The sequence below is a fragment of the Callospermophilus lateralis genome, unplaced genomic scaffold, assembly GCF_048772815.1.
Source record: "Callospermophilus lateralis isolate mCalLat2 unplaced genomic scaffold, mCalLat2.hap1 Scaffold_63, whole genome shotgun sequence".
Lineage (NCBI taxonomy): Eukaryota > Metazoa > Chordata > Mammalia > Rodentia > Sciuridae > Callospermophilus > Callospermophilus lateralis.
The window spans coordinates 16,992,264-17,008,679 of record NW_027514713.1 but is presented as its reverse complement, the minus strand read 5'-3'; the positions used below and the strand labels follow the sequence as shown (position 1 = coordinate 17,008,679).

General features: G+C 43.9%; 1 protein-coding gene across 1 annotated transcript in view; it reads left to right on the top strand.

Annotated features, from left to right (window-relative positions):
* Window positions 1-16,416, top strand: part of LOC143389653 (alpha-1,6-mannosylglycoprotein 6-beta-N-acetylglucosaminyltransferase A-like) — a 115,486-nt gene that overhangs the window by 89,615 nt on the left and 9,455 nt on the right. Inside the window, exons 7-8 of the mRNA XM_076842565.1 lie at window positions 495-611; window positions 6,730-6,804. Coding sequence (XP_076698680.2) covers window positions 495-611; window positions 6,730-6,804 — 192 coding nt within the window. The remainder of the gene's footprint in view (window positions 1-494; window positions 612-6,729; window positions 6,805-16,416) is intronic.

The window sequence follows — 16,416 nt, the reverse complement described above, 5'->3', positions numbered from 1 at the left end:
GATTTTTATTGCAATTTTTTATGCTTACCTGTCTGTCCTAGCCAAGAAAATAGATACTTGTTTGAAAGAGGTTATTTTCAGGGGTGAGTATGGATGAGCTATGCTTATTTTGGTTGAGCATAAATGTTCATTAGGAATTAAAGTCACCTATAAGGGCTGGGAGTGTAGCTTGGTGGTAGAGCACCTGCCTAACATGCACAAGGTCCCAGGTTCAATCCCTAGCACACCCACACACCCCACCTAAAACAGCCACCTTGTCACCAGATTGTGACATTCTCTTATTTCCAAGAGGGATTCAAGATGTGCAGCCATCACTATTTGTTTCTGAACTGCTATGTTTGCACAGGATGTTTCAGTTGTCAAGGGAGAGGATGAGTGTCTTGTTACCTGCGCAAGTACAACTCAGTGCGGTAAAATGTACAACACTTCATCTAGCCCAGAAGATTTTTTTTTTAAATTAGTGTGAAACTGAGGTGTTGTTTCCTCTTTTCCAGCTGACATCCCAGCATCTGTATGCTGAAGTTTTCATCGGCCGGCCGCATGTTTGGACTGTCAATCTCAACAATCAGGAGGAAGTCGAGGATGCAGTGAAAGCGATTTTGAATCAGAAGGTTGTTTCTTTAATGCCATTTCCCCGCCATTTGTGATGTGACCTGATGTGTGGAAAGCATCACAGTCCCTTGGATTCAGTCAATAGCACTTTCCCACAGTAGCTGGAGTTAGAAGAGTAGCCAGTCTGTAGGACTTGGCCTGGGGATTTCATGGATGTTGTGTGACATGGAAAGCAGAGCCAGTGTCCAGATGTGGCCATGGATTCTACTGAACTGTCATGGATCCTGTGTTCCAGGCACAGAAGGAGGGGCTTGAACTAGGCTAGCTTCCAAGATTGACTTAGGTCACTCTTAGAGATCTGAAAAGATGGGCCTGCTTCTTTTACCTTACCCCAAAAGAGGGGAGGAGGAGATGGGGAAGAAATCGTGAAAGAAGTCTTTTTGCATTATATCTGTTTATTTGTTTTTTTCTACCAAAATATTAGGTAGGCTCTTGTAAAGTAACTTACTTTTCTGGACTCTTCTCATCAATTCAGTAGACATTTATTAAGCACTTACTGTCTGTGAGAACTGTCTGAGTCACTCTGGGGAGGGGGAGGGGTGCTTGTTCCATAACCACAGGTGAGGCTGTCTCACCACCTGTGGGAGTTGACCACCCACCTGGGATGAGTTCAGTTGTCATGATCCTGCAGTTAACTGTCTCAGGTACACACTGCCCCTGTGCTTCTCCTATCAGAGCACTCTAAACACTTGGTTGTGATATTTAAGAGAATCATGCAGGTGTGTTGTGAGGGTGGGCTGGACTTACACACTTTGGGTTTGGCTTCCAGTGACTAGTAGAGTTCCCTCCTCTGTAATGTAGAGCTGATATTACATACTTGACTGGTAACCTGAGTGGACTAAATGAGATCACATATACAAAGTGCTTGAATACAATGTCTATCACATAGGAAGTGTTTAGCCACTATGAAGTGTTTCTTATTTCTTACCATAGACCATCTGAGTTTCTGCTAGACTATAAGCAACATGAAAGCAGCACATATATGTGTCCCTGCTATATATGTCTGCCTGCTATATTTCTAGTATTCAGCACTGTGATTTACCTGGATCAGAGAGAGGAGTTGATGTTAGCAACAAACCCATGCTTAACAGCGCAGATGATGTTCAGTGCAAAAATCAACATGCAGAAGATCTAGGGATGGGAGCAGGGGTCGGGGGCGCTTCTGGTGAATGCTGCATTTTGAGTTGTCTTTTGAGTAGGAATTTTCAAAGCAAAACTGTGAATGGAATGGATAAGGCATGGGTTCAGTGGAAGGGGAAGATCCGAGAAGGGCATATATCCTGGATGAATGGCCAGTTTACCTCTTTGAAACAACATCTTTCCCCTTTGGGAAATAGAATGGGATGATAACAAGTCGGTGGCCCACTAATCTGCCAATTTCAGTTAATTGAGAGCATCTCCAGGGGAGCAAGGGCACTCTGATGTGCTATCCATATTCTGTCCCCTTGAAGATGGTCTGGGTATTGGGCTTTGGCATAGCTGTCAGCTTCCCAATGGTCACATGTGTAGTCCCAAACCTAGTCTCAACAATTGTAGGTAGAAGTCCCCCGAACTCAACTCACCCAGTTGATAGAAGTTCCTAATGAAGTGTGGTTGTACTGGGCTGCCTGAAAATATCTGCTCCACACCTAAAGTTTTACCACCAGGGAGTCATTCCTGAGGAGATTTAAGGATCTTCCTTCCTGTGTCCCAGAGCTACTTGTGTATTAGTTATCTAGGGCTGGGTGTGACATAGTACCACAATTTGATGGCTTGAACAACAGAAATGTTGTCTCTCAGTTTTAAAGGCCTGAAGTCTGAAATCAGATGTCAGCAGAGGATCATGCACCCTGTGAAGTATATAGCAGTTCTACTGGACTATACAGTAGTTTCTTATATCTGAAATTTTACTTTCTATGATGTCAGTGACCTATACTCATCCATGTTAAAAATATTAAATGGAAATTTCCATTAATAAGTCATATAGTTTAAATTGCATACCATTCTGAATAATATGATGAGATCTCACACCATCTTTCTCCATCCCACTCATGACATGAATCAGCCTTTTGTCCAGTGTATCCATGCTATATACACTATCCACCCTGGTTTAGTCACTTAGAAGCTATCTGTTATCAGCTCAGCTATTGTGCTGTCAGAGTGCTTATATAAAAGTTTTTGTACTATCCTCAGTTTTAGGCATCTACAAGTAGTATTAGAATGTATCCCCCATTGATGAGGAGGCTATTGTATTCTTTCTTGCCCCTCCAAGCTTCTATCAACCTCAAGAATTACTTGGCTTAAAGTCTCTGAGCTTTATTCTCTGCCTATGTGACAGTGTGGCTTCTCCCTGTGTGTATCTCTGCTTCTCCTCTACTTATGATAAATTAGGGTCCACCCTAAATCAGTGTGACCTCATCTTGAGTACATTTACAAAGACCCTATTTCCAAATAAAGTTACATTCACATTTTAAGTGGGATTATTTTCCATGATACAGATGAGAAAATTAAGCCTTAAAAAGATGTTTTGCAAGATCATACTAGTAACTAGTAAAACCTGGAATCAAATTCAAGTCTTTTTCATTAGTTTTTTAAGATAATAATTTTTTAAAAAAACCACAAAATAGAATAAAAGGAAAGATAAACTGTGAAAGAGTAATGGAGTATGGAATAAGGAAAGAGATTAATATAAAAATTATTGTCATAAAAGTTGTTAGAGATGGATCAGAAATGTGGTAGTGTTTTCTCATATGTAATTCCAAGATTTTTAAATTACATGACACCCAAAAAAGAAAAAGAAAATATGACCTTTCATTAAGAGAGGAAACAATCAACACAACAAGAACTTGAGATGGTCGAGATATTGGAATTATGAGATAACAACTTAAAAATTTTATAATAACAGGCAAGGTTATGTACTCCTGTAATCACATTATCTCAGGTGGCAAAGGCAGGAGGATAACAAGTTCAAGGTCAGCCTAGGAAACGTAACAAGACCTTTAATGGTCCACATAAAAAATAAAAAGGGCAGGATGTAGCTCAGTGGTAGATCACCCTTGGGTTCTATCCCCAACACCCACAAAAAAAAGACAAAAAGTTCTATGATAAATATATTGAACAATTTGGGGAAGAAAGTGGACAACATACGTAAATTGATGGAGAATTTCATCAGAGAGGTGGAAGCTATTTTTTTAAGTCAAATGAAAAATTCTAGGAAAAAAAATACAATGTCAGAAATGCATTCCTTCAGTGGCTTCTAAGCAGACTGTACAAAGCAGAGGGGAAAAAAAAACAATGAAGTTGGAGACTCCTCAATAGAAATTATTCAAACTGAAACACAGAGAAAGAATGAAATGGAAAAGGGTACATGATATCTTTGGGACAAAATGAAGCAGCATAAATTAGGTGTAGTTGGAATCTGAGAAAAGGGAGAGACTGGCACAGAAGAAATTTCTGAAAGAGCAGTGGGTAAGAATTTTCCAATTAATGAATGAAGAATTTTCCAATCAACTTAGAAATGCTAAGGGCACAGTGGACCCCAACAGGAATAAATACAAAAAGAAAAGCACATAGCCAAAGGGCAAGAAACAAATAAAGGAAAAAATCTTGAAAGCAGCCAGCTGGAGGAAAAACATTACGTTCAGAAGAATGATGATATTAAAGACAGCCAATACTCATCAGAAACAATGGAAACCGTAAAACAGATCCTAGGAACTAGAAGATGTACGGGGCTTTTAAATAGGCACTCTTGGGGACACTGTATTTTTAAGTATGGTGGGAAATTTTGAACAGGACAATGACATGACCTAGTTTATATTTGGAATCCTCCAGAGAAAATATAAGATCTCCCTAACTTAAAACCGTATGGCTAGTAAAAGAGGAACATAGACTTAAACCCTGGTTTTCTGGTACCTACTAAAACCATGTCTTCATCAGATGATGTCAAGCCACCTGTTAGGTGGGACCATTCAGGCTTTAACTGATTTTTGAAAGCAGTTTGCAGTAAGATTTGCAAAGGTGAATGGGTACCAGTGGACACAGGAAATCTCACAGGAAAGGAGGTCCAGAGGAGAAGATGGAAAATTCATAGAAATTTTCCAAGCCAGCAGGCCAGTAGCCTGCAAACATCCTGCCTGCGGCCTTAGTTGGATGAGTAACAGGCCTTTTTCCACAAAGGAGGATGACCACAAACGGGCCCTTGTTTTTCTCTTTTGGGCCCTACTTGGGTTTCTCAGGGATTGGGTGTGGTCAGCATTCTCTTTCATTCATACCCCAAAGTGGCCTTCACTTGTTCCTGAAGGTGTATTAGGCAGAAGGCTATCCCTTCCCTTCAGTCCATGAACCGGCTTCCACTTCTGGGGTGTGCTGTTGCTCTCTGTCCCCTAAGCTCAGGGTCTGGAGAGCTTTCCCATGCAGAGGAGGCTGTACCCATCCACACTGGAATGGCAAGGGGGACTCCCTGGCAGTGCAGTGGCATAGGAATGCAGTTTCCTTTTTTTTTTTTTTTTTGCTTTTCCTTTGTAGGAAAACTGTCTGGCTTCATATCCTTTAAAACAGTGAATTGGCCCTAGAGCAATGAATGAGTCAGCATCCCTTTGGTTAAATTGGGCGTGACTGGGAGAACAGGAAGAGCCATTTTCTGTATTTACTGCATTGAATCGTTCTAATGGATGCCCTTTGGAATATATTGTCAGAATGGCCATTGGGTGCTTCCTGCCACAGAAGTAGATCTCTTGGTCTTGTGACAGAAGAACACCAATGTATGTTTAATTCTGAATTCTACTTGTCTACTTGTAAATAAATCCAGATATGCCATGTCCTCTGCCTTAAATGGTTTCTTTTGGTTCCTATGTATCCTTTGAGAGGAGACATTTCTCTAGGCCTGTTACACAAAGCTTCTTGAATCATCCATGAGTTGAGTAAATAAATACCCTTTAAAAGAAAAGAAAATTTCACATTTCATATGAAGAGCTATATCTAGGTCAGAAATGGCCCTGCTGAGGTTCAGAAGCTTGAAATGGGGACAAACAAGCTGAGAATATGTTCTTCAAAGAAGGTTGAGCTCTTTAGAGATGAGGAAGGTGACCTCTCTGTTCTTGTGGAAGAGTGTCCATGATCTTACAGAGGCTCAGCCTCTCCTGACTGTGCAGACAGATGTGGACAGATATGGCTGAGATCGAACCTGTGTGATGAAACTGGCATCCAGTTGTCTGTAAACACACTACTGGCATTTAATTGTGTATAAATAAAGATATGTTATCAATATTTTATAAATCATGGCTTAAATTTTTAAATATAACATAAACTTAGAGAAAAGGGGAGAGGATGTCCCGAAACCAACTATGGTGACATCAGTGAGTCTTTCCTGCGTCCTCTCACCAACGTCCACAGTCCTGAGCTGCAGCTTCCTCTGCCTTTACACATCAAATCTCATGCTACTCCACCTGGAACAGCTGCCATCTCTCCTCACTCCCCAGCCTTGGCTCTCTGGACTCATAAACATAGTCTGCTTCGCCCTCTGACCTCCCAGAGTCCTCTAGCTGGGCTCTTTAGGACCTTATATCAGTTAGTTTTGTACCATGAGTTCCTTGCATATGTGCTGACCTCACCTAAGATTGTAACTCAGTTTTCCGGTCACTGTTGTGGGTCTATAAATAGCTCATTGTGTGGTTTCCTCAAAGCAGTGTAACCTTGTCTCCATTCAACAGATTCATGCTAAGAGCCTACCTGTCCCACACTGTGTGCACACAGGGATGCAAATGACACAGCCATAACTTTACCCCAGGGGGCTTACCTGCTAGCAAGTGGTAATCTCCACCTTCTGTTGAGTGCCTACTGTGTGCCAAACACTAACTTTAGTGCTTTTCCCCTTATATAGTCTTCACTGTAGCTTAAAAAAAACAGTGGCTTTCTTGCCACTGCTTCCTTCTTGGGTTATCTGAGACTTGTGGATGGTAGACAGTCTGCTCAGGGACTGCACCTAGGGCAGACAAGGTGACATTGGGAAACTGGTGACTTCCAGCTTCTCCCAAGGCTGCCTGCAGGCATTGACACTCATGCATTGGGAGGTTCTAGGAGAGCTGGTAAGTGGTGTGTGTTGTGTGTTCTCCTCATTCATGGAACCTTCTGTTTCCGCAGATTGAGCCATACATGCCCTACAAATTCACATGTGAGGGGATATTGCAGCGAATCAATGCATTCATCAAAAAACAAGTAAGTCTTGTCAAAGAGTCCATCTTTCCTTGCTTCCCATTCCCTCATCAGGTTTTCATCAACAGTTGTGAGCTCACAATATTTCTGTGGTTATTTGCCTGCTTTGGAAGTCTCCAGAATCTGGATAATGCCTTGTTGGAATTCTAAATGCAGCACCATCATGGTCACCCAAGGGAGCAGTCTTTCATTGGGGGATGTTCTTGGTGACAGTGGAAGGTCACATTGACACTGACAGCAGGGAAGACAGGATGATCAGGTCAGAGTTTTCCCTGACCAGCAGAGCTTGTGTAGTAAGTGGGCTCTGGGGGCATCACAAGGACTTAGGAGGGGTAGACAGACAGCTGTCTGTCCTGCCTTTGTTTCCCACCCCCAAGAAAGGCAAGAACTGAAACTGGTTTCTAAGCTTTCTTTTAAAGGTATGTGCTCAGTAATTCTAAGCATTTTAGGACTTTATAGTGGATTTTCAAATATCTCTTCACACAAGACCTCTTTCAAACAAATCCTAGGTATATAAAACAGATAAAAGAAGGACTTCAACTCCAAAGCAGGGGAGAGTGCACACAGTTCCACCACCCCCAACAGGGCTTGGAAACTACAGCTTATGTCCTTAGAAGTGAAGGCCATGAGTGTCACTACCTTCCTTTTATAATGTTTTAATTCCTTGGGCTTCAAAAGCAACCCAGAGCTAGAAATAGACAGACTTGAAACCCATGTGGGTAGGAGAATCTTAACTCCTTGACCAGATTTCAAATATAAGGGGCTCCCTTTAAAGGGCAGGGCAGAGTGGTCTAGGCCGTAAAGGATCTTTACCCAATGGGGGACCAACAGAGCCAACTGAAAATAGAAACTGTGAGTTGAAAATTTAAGTAGGCAATAGACTGAAGGCCCAGCGGGAGTTTCGAAAGGAAGAGTTGGTGGTTTGAGGAAAGTAAGGCTGTGGATGGTGGCCGGCAGTGGGGCATTGCTGTTGGCAAGAGCACCATGGCACATCGGCTTCAGGATGGCCTGTCTGATCATCTCAGGTTTTGAGAGCTGCAAAAGGATGTGCCCTCCAGTTCAGCTGCTAGGTTCAGCTCTTAGCACCACGAGTCTGTGGTTATATGAGCTGAACAGACATTACTCAGCTTCTCTGTGCCTTCTTCCCTCAGTAACATAAGAATAATAAGAGGACCTTACTGAGCTAATGGGAAGATCACACAAGCTAATACACAGAAAGTATTTGGAACAGGGCCTTGCACATAGTGCTCAATAAATGTGACCTAGTATTGTTATTGAACATGTTATGCTATATTATAGTATATTAAATTATGTGATAACACATTAATAATTATATATCTCATACACTAATTCTCAGGCTTTTCCAGGAGAGTGTAACATTGAACTCATCATCTCATTCAGTCTGTACATGACTACAGAATGGTGGCATTATCATAACTAACTGCCATGTATACACAGATTCTATGCCAACACATGAAACATGTCACAGTACCCTACACCCCCATGCCCAATCTGCAGTTTCACTTTCCAAGGTTTTGATTACCCACAGTCAACCACAACCCAAAATACCAAGTGGAAAATACCAGTACAGTGAGATATTTTGAGAGACAGAAATAAGACCATATTCATATAACTTCTTTTACAGTGTATCATTATTATTGTTTTAATTATAGTTAATCTCTTGCTCTGCCTAATTTATAAAATTAACTTTATCATAGGAGAAAAGATATATAGGGTTTCGTACTATCTACAGTTTCAGGCATCCAGTTGGTGTTCAGAACGTGTCCCTGAGGACAAGGGAGAACTATTTACTGGGTAACATCTCATTTAATCTTCACAGTAGTCCCAGGAGGTGGCAATAATAACTCCATTCTCTGCATAATGGGAACAAGGACTCCCAGGCATGAGGCTCACAGGTGGAACAATCAAGATTCAATACAGGGGGCTGGGGATGGGCTCAAGTGGTAGCGTGCTCGCCTGGCATGCGTGCGGCCAGGGTTCGATCCTCAGCACCACATACAAACAAAGATGTTGTGTCCGCCAAAGACTGAAAAATAAATATTAAAAAAATCTCTCTCTCTCTCTCTCTCTCTCTCTCTCTCTCTCTCTCAAAAAAAAAAAAAAAAGATTCAATACAGTTTGGTGTGGGGCTAAGTCTGCACTGGAAGCATTTGCTAGGGACTCAGGAGGTGGCAGGTTTCCCTAAGCTCAGCTTCTCACATTCTCCCTGGTGGACCTCCCTGAAGGTTTGGAGAGGAGCCACTGACCACTTTTGGCACAGGGTTTTGATACCTCACAGCTGTGCCTACCATACCCTCCCTCTCAGAGGCTCTCTTGAGCTCTTACTCCATTTCTGTGGCTGCTTCTGAAACTCTCTTCCTTTTTTCCTGGTTCTGCCTCCTCTTAGGAGAAAGTCACGAGCAGACATAAATGTCTCTTGGCCAGGTTTATTTGAAGATCTTTACTTCTTTCCTCCCTGAGTCAGCTTATGAATCCAGCCAGTCCTTTTGAGGTCTAAGCTCCTCCATTGAGTCTAATGCTAGATTTCCTTTTAAGCAGGAAGGTCCCATTTCCCAAACAGTCCTTGTTAAGTGCTCCTTAGCGCCAGCTCGTCCTGGCTTGTTCACCTCACAATTCCATGCACCCAGCACCAGCCTGGTACTAAAATTATAAATATTCTAAAACATACTACTAAAATTCTCTTCTGGAAAACATGCTAATGAAACTGCTCCTTCCCATCATTTCTGCGTAGAGACTTTTCTACAGGGATATGCTGGCCACAGAAATCCAGAGATATCTCTTTTTTTATCTGCCTTATTGATTCTCTCATCAACTCTGTGACTACTTGTTAGTACAGCACGCCATGCGCTGTGCAGGCAGTCAAGAAGAGAAGTCCAAGGCCTTGGGTGGGTGAGGTTTTATAGAGCCAGTGCACCCCTGCAGGTTAAACTCTGTACAAGTGATGGAACCAGGGTGCTTTGGGATCATGTGACTCAGCCCCCAGGGAGGATGGGAAAGATGGCAAGAGTAATGGAAGGCATCTTGTAGGAGGTAAGTCCTGAAAGAAAGTATGAGAAAGAAAGTGGGAAGGGCCCACCAAGTCGAGATGTTAGGGCCTAAAAAAAAAAAAAAAAAAGGAAATGACGGTGAATTTTAGGATGCATACGTATGTGTGGCTGAAGAGCACAGTGGCATGGGAGTCAAGGCTGGAGGAGGAACCAGTGTGAAAAGACCAAGGATCATCTGGAGGGTCCAGATTTGATTCTGGGATAAGCTAAAGAAAAGATTTACTACAGGGTGAGCAGCAATGCTGCTACCAGGAGCTCTAGAAAAATTTTTCTAGGAATCTTGTATTTAGGGAATTTCTTGTAAAACATTCTCCCAGTGCTGCTAAATGGGCAATAAAGGAGACTAGTTTGAGTTTATGCCAGGAATTCTATCAGACCCAGAATATTCCCCCGATGCCAGACCAGACCCCATTGACCCACAAACTGAGTCTCCAGCCTCTCACTGTGAGCTCCAGGTCCCAGTCTTGTACAGCTTGGGGCATCGGTTATTTTTACAGCCAGCAGAGTATCTTCAAAGAGCAGCGAGGATGGAGAGAATGTGCCTCTGGTGTAGGTGGAAAAGGCTGCAGCCATAAGCAGGAGCTTCCTGTGTGTGAACCAGGGGAGCTACAGTGCTTGTTAGGCTGATCTAAGCCTCAGAGTCCTCCCTGTGATCTGCAAGGGGAACACAGGGTCTTTAATCCCAGAACACTTTCAAGGTTGTCCATCATGCTTACCTAAGGTGGCAGGCACCAGAGGAAGCCAATTGACAGCAATCAAGAGCACCCCAGGCTTTAGTGCACAGTTGAACAGCCACTGACAGGAAACCTTCCTTGGATCCAGCCAGCCCGGTGTGCAGGCACCCAGAGGAAAAGAAGCCTGGCTCTAGGAGGAGTGCTTGCTCTTCTCCCTCCATGCACCCACCCTAGACACTTTGCTAATACTACAAATGTTGATTGGGTGGCATGCTCTTTGAGATGAGCACTTTAAAAGGCTGCCTCCAGCAAAGGGGTAGTGAGTGCCAAGGGGGAAGTCCCTTGTAATTGAAAATCAAGGGCAATTATTCCCTGAGTGTGTCCAGGCTTGTTAAGGTTTTCCTTGTGCATTTCTTAGGAAAGTTTTGTATTTGCCTCCAGCTAGATAACATAACAAGGAAAGGCAGTGTTCTCATGGGTTTTCTGAAAGCCACACATACACTGTCTTCAACCCTATTTTCCACTCCCCATAAAGACTGTGAATGTGCAGGATGGTCAGTCACACTCATGGTTTGTAAAGAGCCATGGAATTCATGTGAAAAGCATGCTGGAGATATGGAGGGACAAAGAGTCAAGTCCAAAAACAGCGGTGGAAACTGATTAAGCTCCTAGGATGTCTTGCTACTCTGAGTCCACGTGGAACTTACTGGGGTATGTTCTAGGTACAAGGGAAATCTCTTAGTGAGTCTGGGTAGTCCCAGGGCAGGAAGATGGTGGAGGTGACAGAGGTTGCCAAACAAAAGAGGAAAAGGAATTGGCAGGGGGAGAAGATGGGCACTGGCTTGAGATGTCTTTACTCTTCAAATAACTGAGGCTGCTATCGATCTGCTCCTGGAGACTGGATGGGCGGCAATGGAGTGCTGGACCCTAGAATCTTCACACCTGCTCTGCTGCCACTGACTTTGACCTTGGGCAGGTTATCTACCCTCTTTGTGCTCTTTCCTCTTCTGTGAAATAGGGATAATGCTTTTGCCTCATGGTGTTGGTGGAGGAATCAATAGATTAATACATGATGAGGCTAAGAACTGTAGTTGGCCCACATGAGCACTCTGAAAGCCTTAGCTGCTTGCTGCTGCAGGAGCCCAGAAACCAGTCAAGGTATCTTTCTCTAACAGCCTCACTGAGGTGTAATTTACAGACCATAAAAATCACTCCATATAAGGACGCAATCAGTGTTTATTTAGCAAATTGATCAAGATGAACAGTAACTACCTCAGTCTAGTTTAGCAACATTTCTATCACCCCCAAATGATATCTGTCCACAATCAGTTCTTGTTTCTGCCTTTGCCTCAGAAATCACTTATCTATTTCCTTTCTCTGCAGCTTTGCCTTTTCTGGAGATTTCTGGCCTCTCTCAATTAGCATATGTTGTTGGGGCTCCTCCGGATTGTAGTGTGTATCTGAATTTAATTTTCTTTTATTGCTGAATAGTCATAGAGTGTATGTACCACAATGTGTTGTCCATTCACCAGCTGACGGACCCCCACTTATTTTGATTGTGTGATGAGTGCTGCTATAACATCCGCTGTTCGTGTGGATGTGTTTTTTCATTTCTCCCAAGGAGACTCCCAGTGTTCCAGGAGAATGAAATATGGTAGATTTATGCGTCACTATCAAGGTCCATTTTGGGCTCAGATGATTGACATGCGTAATGATGCTCTGTGGACATCAGTCCTTATTGCTCAGCTTCACAGTCACATTGTTCGTTGCCTTTATGAAAACAAATGGACACCTCCTTTGGTGAAGCACCTGGGGACAGTGTTCACTTCCTTTTGAGGGTCATGCAGGCGAAGAACGGTGGGTGCCAACAGGCAACTGAGCTGACTTAACCCAATCAGTCATCAGTATTTATTGAACATTCTGTGCCAGCCTCTGGATTTCACTACTATCACACAGGTAACAAATGTGTGCCTTGGCCCCCAGGTAGCTGAATGTGAGCCACATCCCCCTTTCATGGTCTGAAACCTGTCCTATCAACCCCCCTTTTATTCATTTTTATTTTTATTTTTTTTGCAAATTCCTGACCTTATTCCCTGTAGCTTCTGCCTTTAGTCCTGTACATCTGAACCTGTCTTCTCAGTTCCAGACAATGTGGGTTCCATAGAGATCCATGTACACCTAACGTGTCAGAGCTTTAGTAACTCCTTTATTGATCTGGCCAGGACCAGGTGGGTGGAGGGTTTGTGGCGAAGGCTGTACATGCTATAAATGGTATTCTCTGCTGTTCTTGCACCTCTGCTTTGTAGCTAGCAGGTGACCCTCCCCACCTGGCACAGATGGCCCCTCCACCTGGTGCTTCTCCCCTGGGGCAGCCCCACCCTGTCTTCTCTAGCTCTTGGGGTAGTTTGTGAGTTTCATTTTCTCTGTGTCACCAATTAGCCTCCATGATAGAGGTGGCACCCATACCTTGCCTCACGGAGCTTGCATTTACCTGTTTTCTCATAGATTTTGTTGGTGAATAAACCTTTCTAACTGTGGTTTATGCTTACTGCCTGGAAATTTCTGAATAGTCAAGCACATTTAGTAGAAATTTGGTGACTAGTTGAAATAATTGTTAGAGAGGAATGCAGATGGTGTGTGTTTTAAGTGGGCTTGTTAACCAGATTGGAAATTACTGTGTATATCTCATTTTGGCTGCATAAATGCCTCATTAGGTTGGAATAGTCTCCTTTTCTATTTCTGTTGCTATCAGAGTTCCAGGATGCCAAGACCATTTAGTTCTGTTCAACATCTCTTTGATGAGCACCAATTATATGCAAAACACCTTGTTAGTGGTAAGCCACTAACTCCTATTCAGCCTGCACAACCCATCCTAGAAAATTCTTATCTTCTGAAAGCCTTCTCTAATTGCTACCACTGTCACTCTTTTGCTCCTCCAGGTGACCTCCTTCTTGGGCATGAGTTTTATTCTGTTCTGTAATTTTTTAAGTGCCAGCCTCTCTTACTAGCCTGTGCACTGAACCTCTGAGTCCAGAGACTGTTTCTCTTTCGTGTTCCTATTTCTAATACCCAGCATAAGGCTTGAGAGGCTTTGGCCCAGTGCTTCTTCCTGGGGGCTTGTTTACCAGATTGGAAATTGCTGTGTATATCTGTGTATATCTAGAACACACTCCATCTGCATGCCTCTCAAACAAATATTTCGACTAGTCACCAAATTTCTACTAATTGTGCTTGACTATTCAGAATGGTCCAGCCTAGAGCATTACCTTGAACATCTCAGGGACCTTCTCCTTAGTCCTCTCACTTCCATTCCACAGAAATTATCCAGGGATGTAGGGCAGATGGTACTATCCCAGTTTTATGTGAGAGGACAGGCAGAGAAAGCTTGGGAGACTATATCTATAAAGCCCCCCCCCCTCGGGGGGGCAGGATCTCAGCCCAAGCCCCCAGGTCCCTCCTACCTTACTCCTGTTGTGCTTTCTGATAACACCTTCAGGCTCCCTCTGTTCCATCTTATCACCTTCGGGCTTTCCAGATGGTTCCCCAAGCTTTAAGAAGGTCCTGCTGCTATTTTTACTATTCCTGATCTTCTGGGCCTCCTGGGAGGATGCCAGACAGTCTTCCTGGTGAGCAGCAGCAAGGTGCCTGGAGCCCCCATGCTGCTGTGCAGAAGTGAGCTGAGCAGGCTTGTTGCCAGGGACCCAAGAAGGGTGGCTGCTGAGGTTGATGAAGAAGCAGGAAGCTCACAGTGTAGCTTTAAGGCCAACTCCCATTTCCAGACCTTGCAGCCCTGCCCTGCCCTGGTCTAGACCAGGTTTGGGACATCTGTTTATCTGGGGCTGCCTAATCTGTTTCTACAATGAGGTGGGCCTGAAAGCCACACAGGGTGGAGGCAGCTCTTCCCAGGAGGAGCCCAAGGATGGAGACAAGTGTTCGTGGAGCACCTGACATTTGCCGCCATTCTCACACCCTGTTAACATCATTCTAATGAAGGTCAGACCTGCTGTGTAATGTGCCACATGGTAGGGCCTCAAATTTTGTCCATCCAGTCCTTTGCCACATCATCTCCTCTCCAACACAGTAGGATCTGTGTTCTAACTTTAGTTCTGGCCTTGTACAGACTGAGAATAAATACGAAAGAAAGTTTCTTAATCTTCCTTTTACTCAAGAGGTGCAGAGAAGCTCTCCTCAGCTCTGAGGTGCTCATGGAGAGAGATGTCAGTTTTCTTAGAAAAATAAATAAAATCCAGGCTCCACTTTATCCTTCATGGGTTTTTAATCACCCAGCCTAATCCAGGTGTGTTAGTTAGCTTGCTGTTACTATAACAAATGCCTGCAATAATCAACTTACAAATCGAAAAGGTTTCCTTGGGCTCATAGTTTCAGAGGTTTCTGTCCATGATTGATTGGCCCCATTGCTTTGGGACTGTGTTACTACTTCATGCCACATACACTCACACAAAAGCCAAGCAAAACCTCTTACCTCATAGTCAGGAAGCAAAGAGAGACAAGATGGGGCCAGATTATTAATATCACCTTCAGTTCACACTCCCAGTTACCTTAGGACTTCTCACTAGGTCCCAGCTCCAACATGATCCAGCCCCTCCCAGTAGTGCTATACCAGAGATCAGGTTTTAACAGATGGGCCTTTGGGCCTATTCAAAAAGAAAGTCCCACTTGGCTTCATCTGAGGCAGGTATGGTCTGATGTCATTTTGCTGGTTGTTTGCCTGTGCTGTAGACTTTGGAGTGTGCTGGATTTCACATCTCTTTATTATTATAGTTAAAAGCTGTTGAAGTTATCCATTTGTTCCTAAGGAATTGTAAGCAAAGATGCTTACATTAGCCAGCCAGGCAAACCACATTGGTGGCAGGTGAACGGAGTGTCCTGAGACCCACACGGTCCTGGACACCACTAGGCAGGGAGACCCATCTGACTTCTCATGTTCGCAGTGCTTTTAAGTCCAGTCTAAGCTCTTGCACAGCCATGAACAGCACAGTAATGTCGACCTGGACATCTTCCAAATGCCCCTGCAGCTCTCCGTTCTCATAACCAATAACTTCAGGTCATGGTGTATGTTCATTCTTCCTATCTGATGACGGTCATCCTGGTGGAATGGACAGGGTATAAAATGCAAGGCTTCCCTGTGCTGTCATACAAAAGAGCAGTGGCCAGCAGTGCACAGTGTCCCATTTGGATAACGGGTCTGTGCAGTCATGCTGTCACCCTTAGTGACAGTGTCCAGGCCCACATTACTGCTGCTGCCCTTGGCTGAGCAAGGGCTTAGACTGTACTCAGAAGCACTGTGAATGTGAGAAGTCAGATGTGTCTCCCTGCCTAGTGATGCCCAGGGCTGTGTAGGTCTCAGGACACCCTGCTTACCTGCCACCATGGCTCACTTTCAGAAGATTAGGCTGCATCTCAACATTCCTACATAATCCAGTGTATTTCTCCCTATCTCTGAATTATTAGACCATTCTGGAGTCTTGTGCTTTCCGTGGCTAGGAATCCGGCTCTAGGTTTTCTGCCCACTGTTGGGGGAAGCGTTTCTGTTCTTTCGCCACAAACTCAGACTGGTGGAGTCAAGTTCCCTATCAGGGGAGAGTGATGTGGAGACCTGCAGTGGGCCTGCCTGATGCAGTCCTTTGTAGAGACTGAAAAAGAAGGTCCTGCCAGGGGCTGGCCACCTGCAGACTGCCTTTCTCAGCAGCTTAACCTCCTTTAAGAAGGAGGCAAAGAGAAGCCAGCAGCACAGGGAATCATCATTGTCTTTCTCTCTGTTTTTTCTGAGGAAGAAACTGAAACTCCAAATGTTAAGTATTTTTGCCCAAAGATTCACATAGCTAGTAAACGGGAGAGGCAGGGTGGACCTT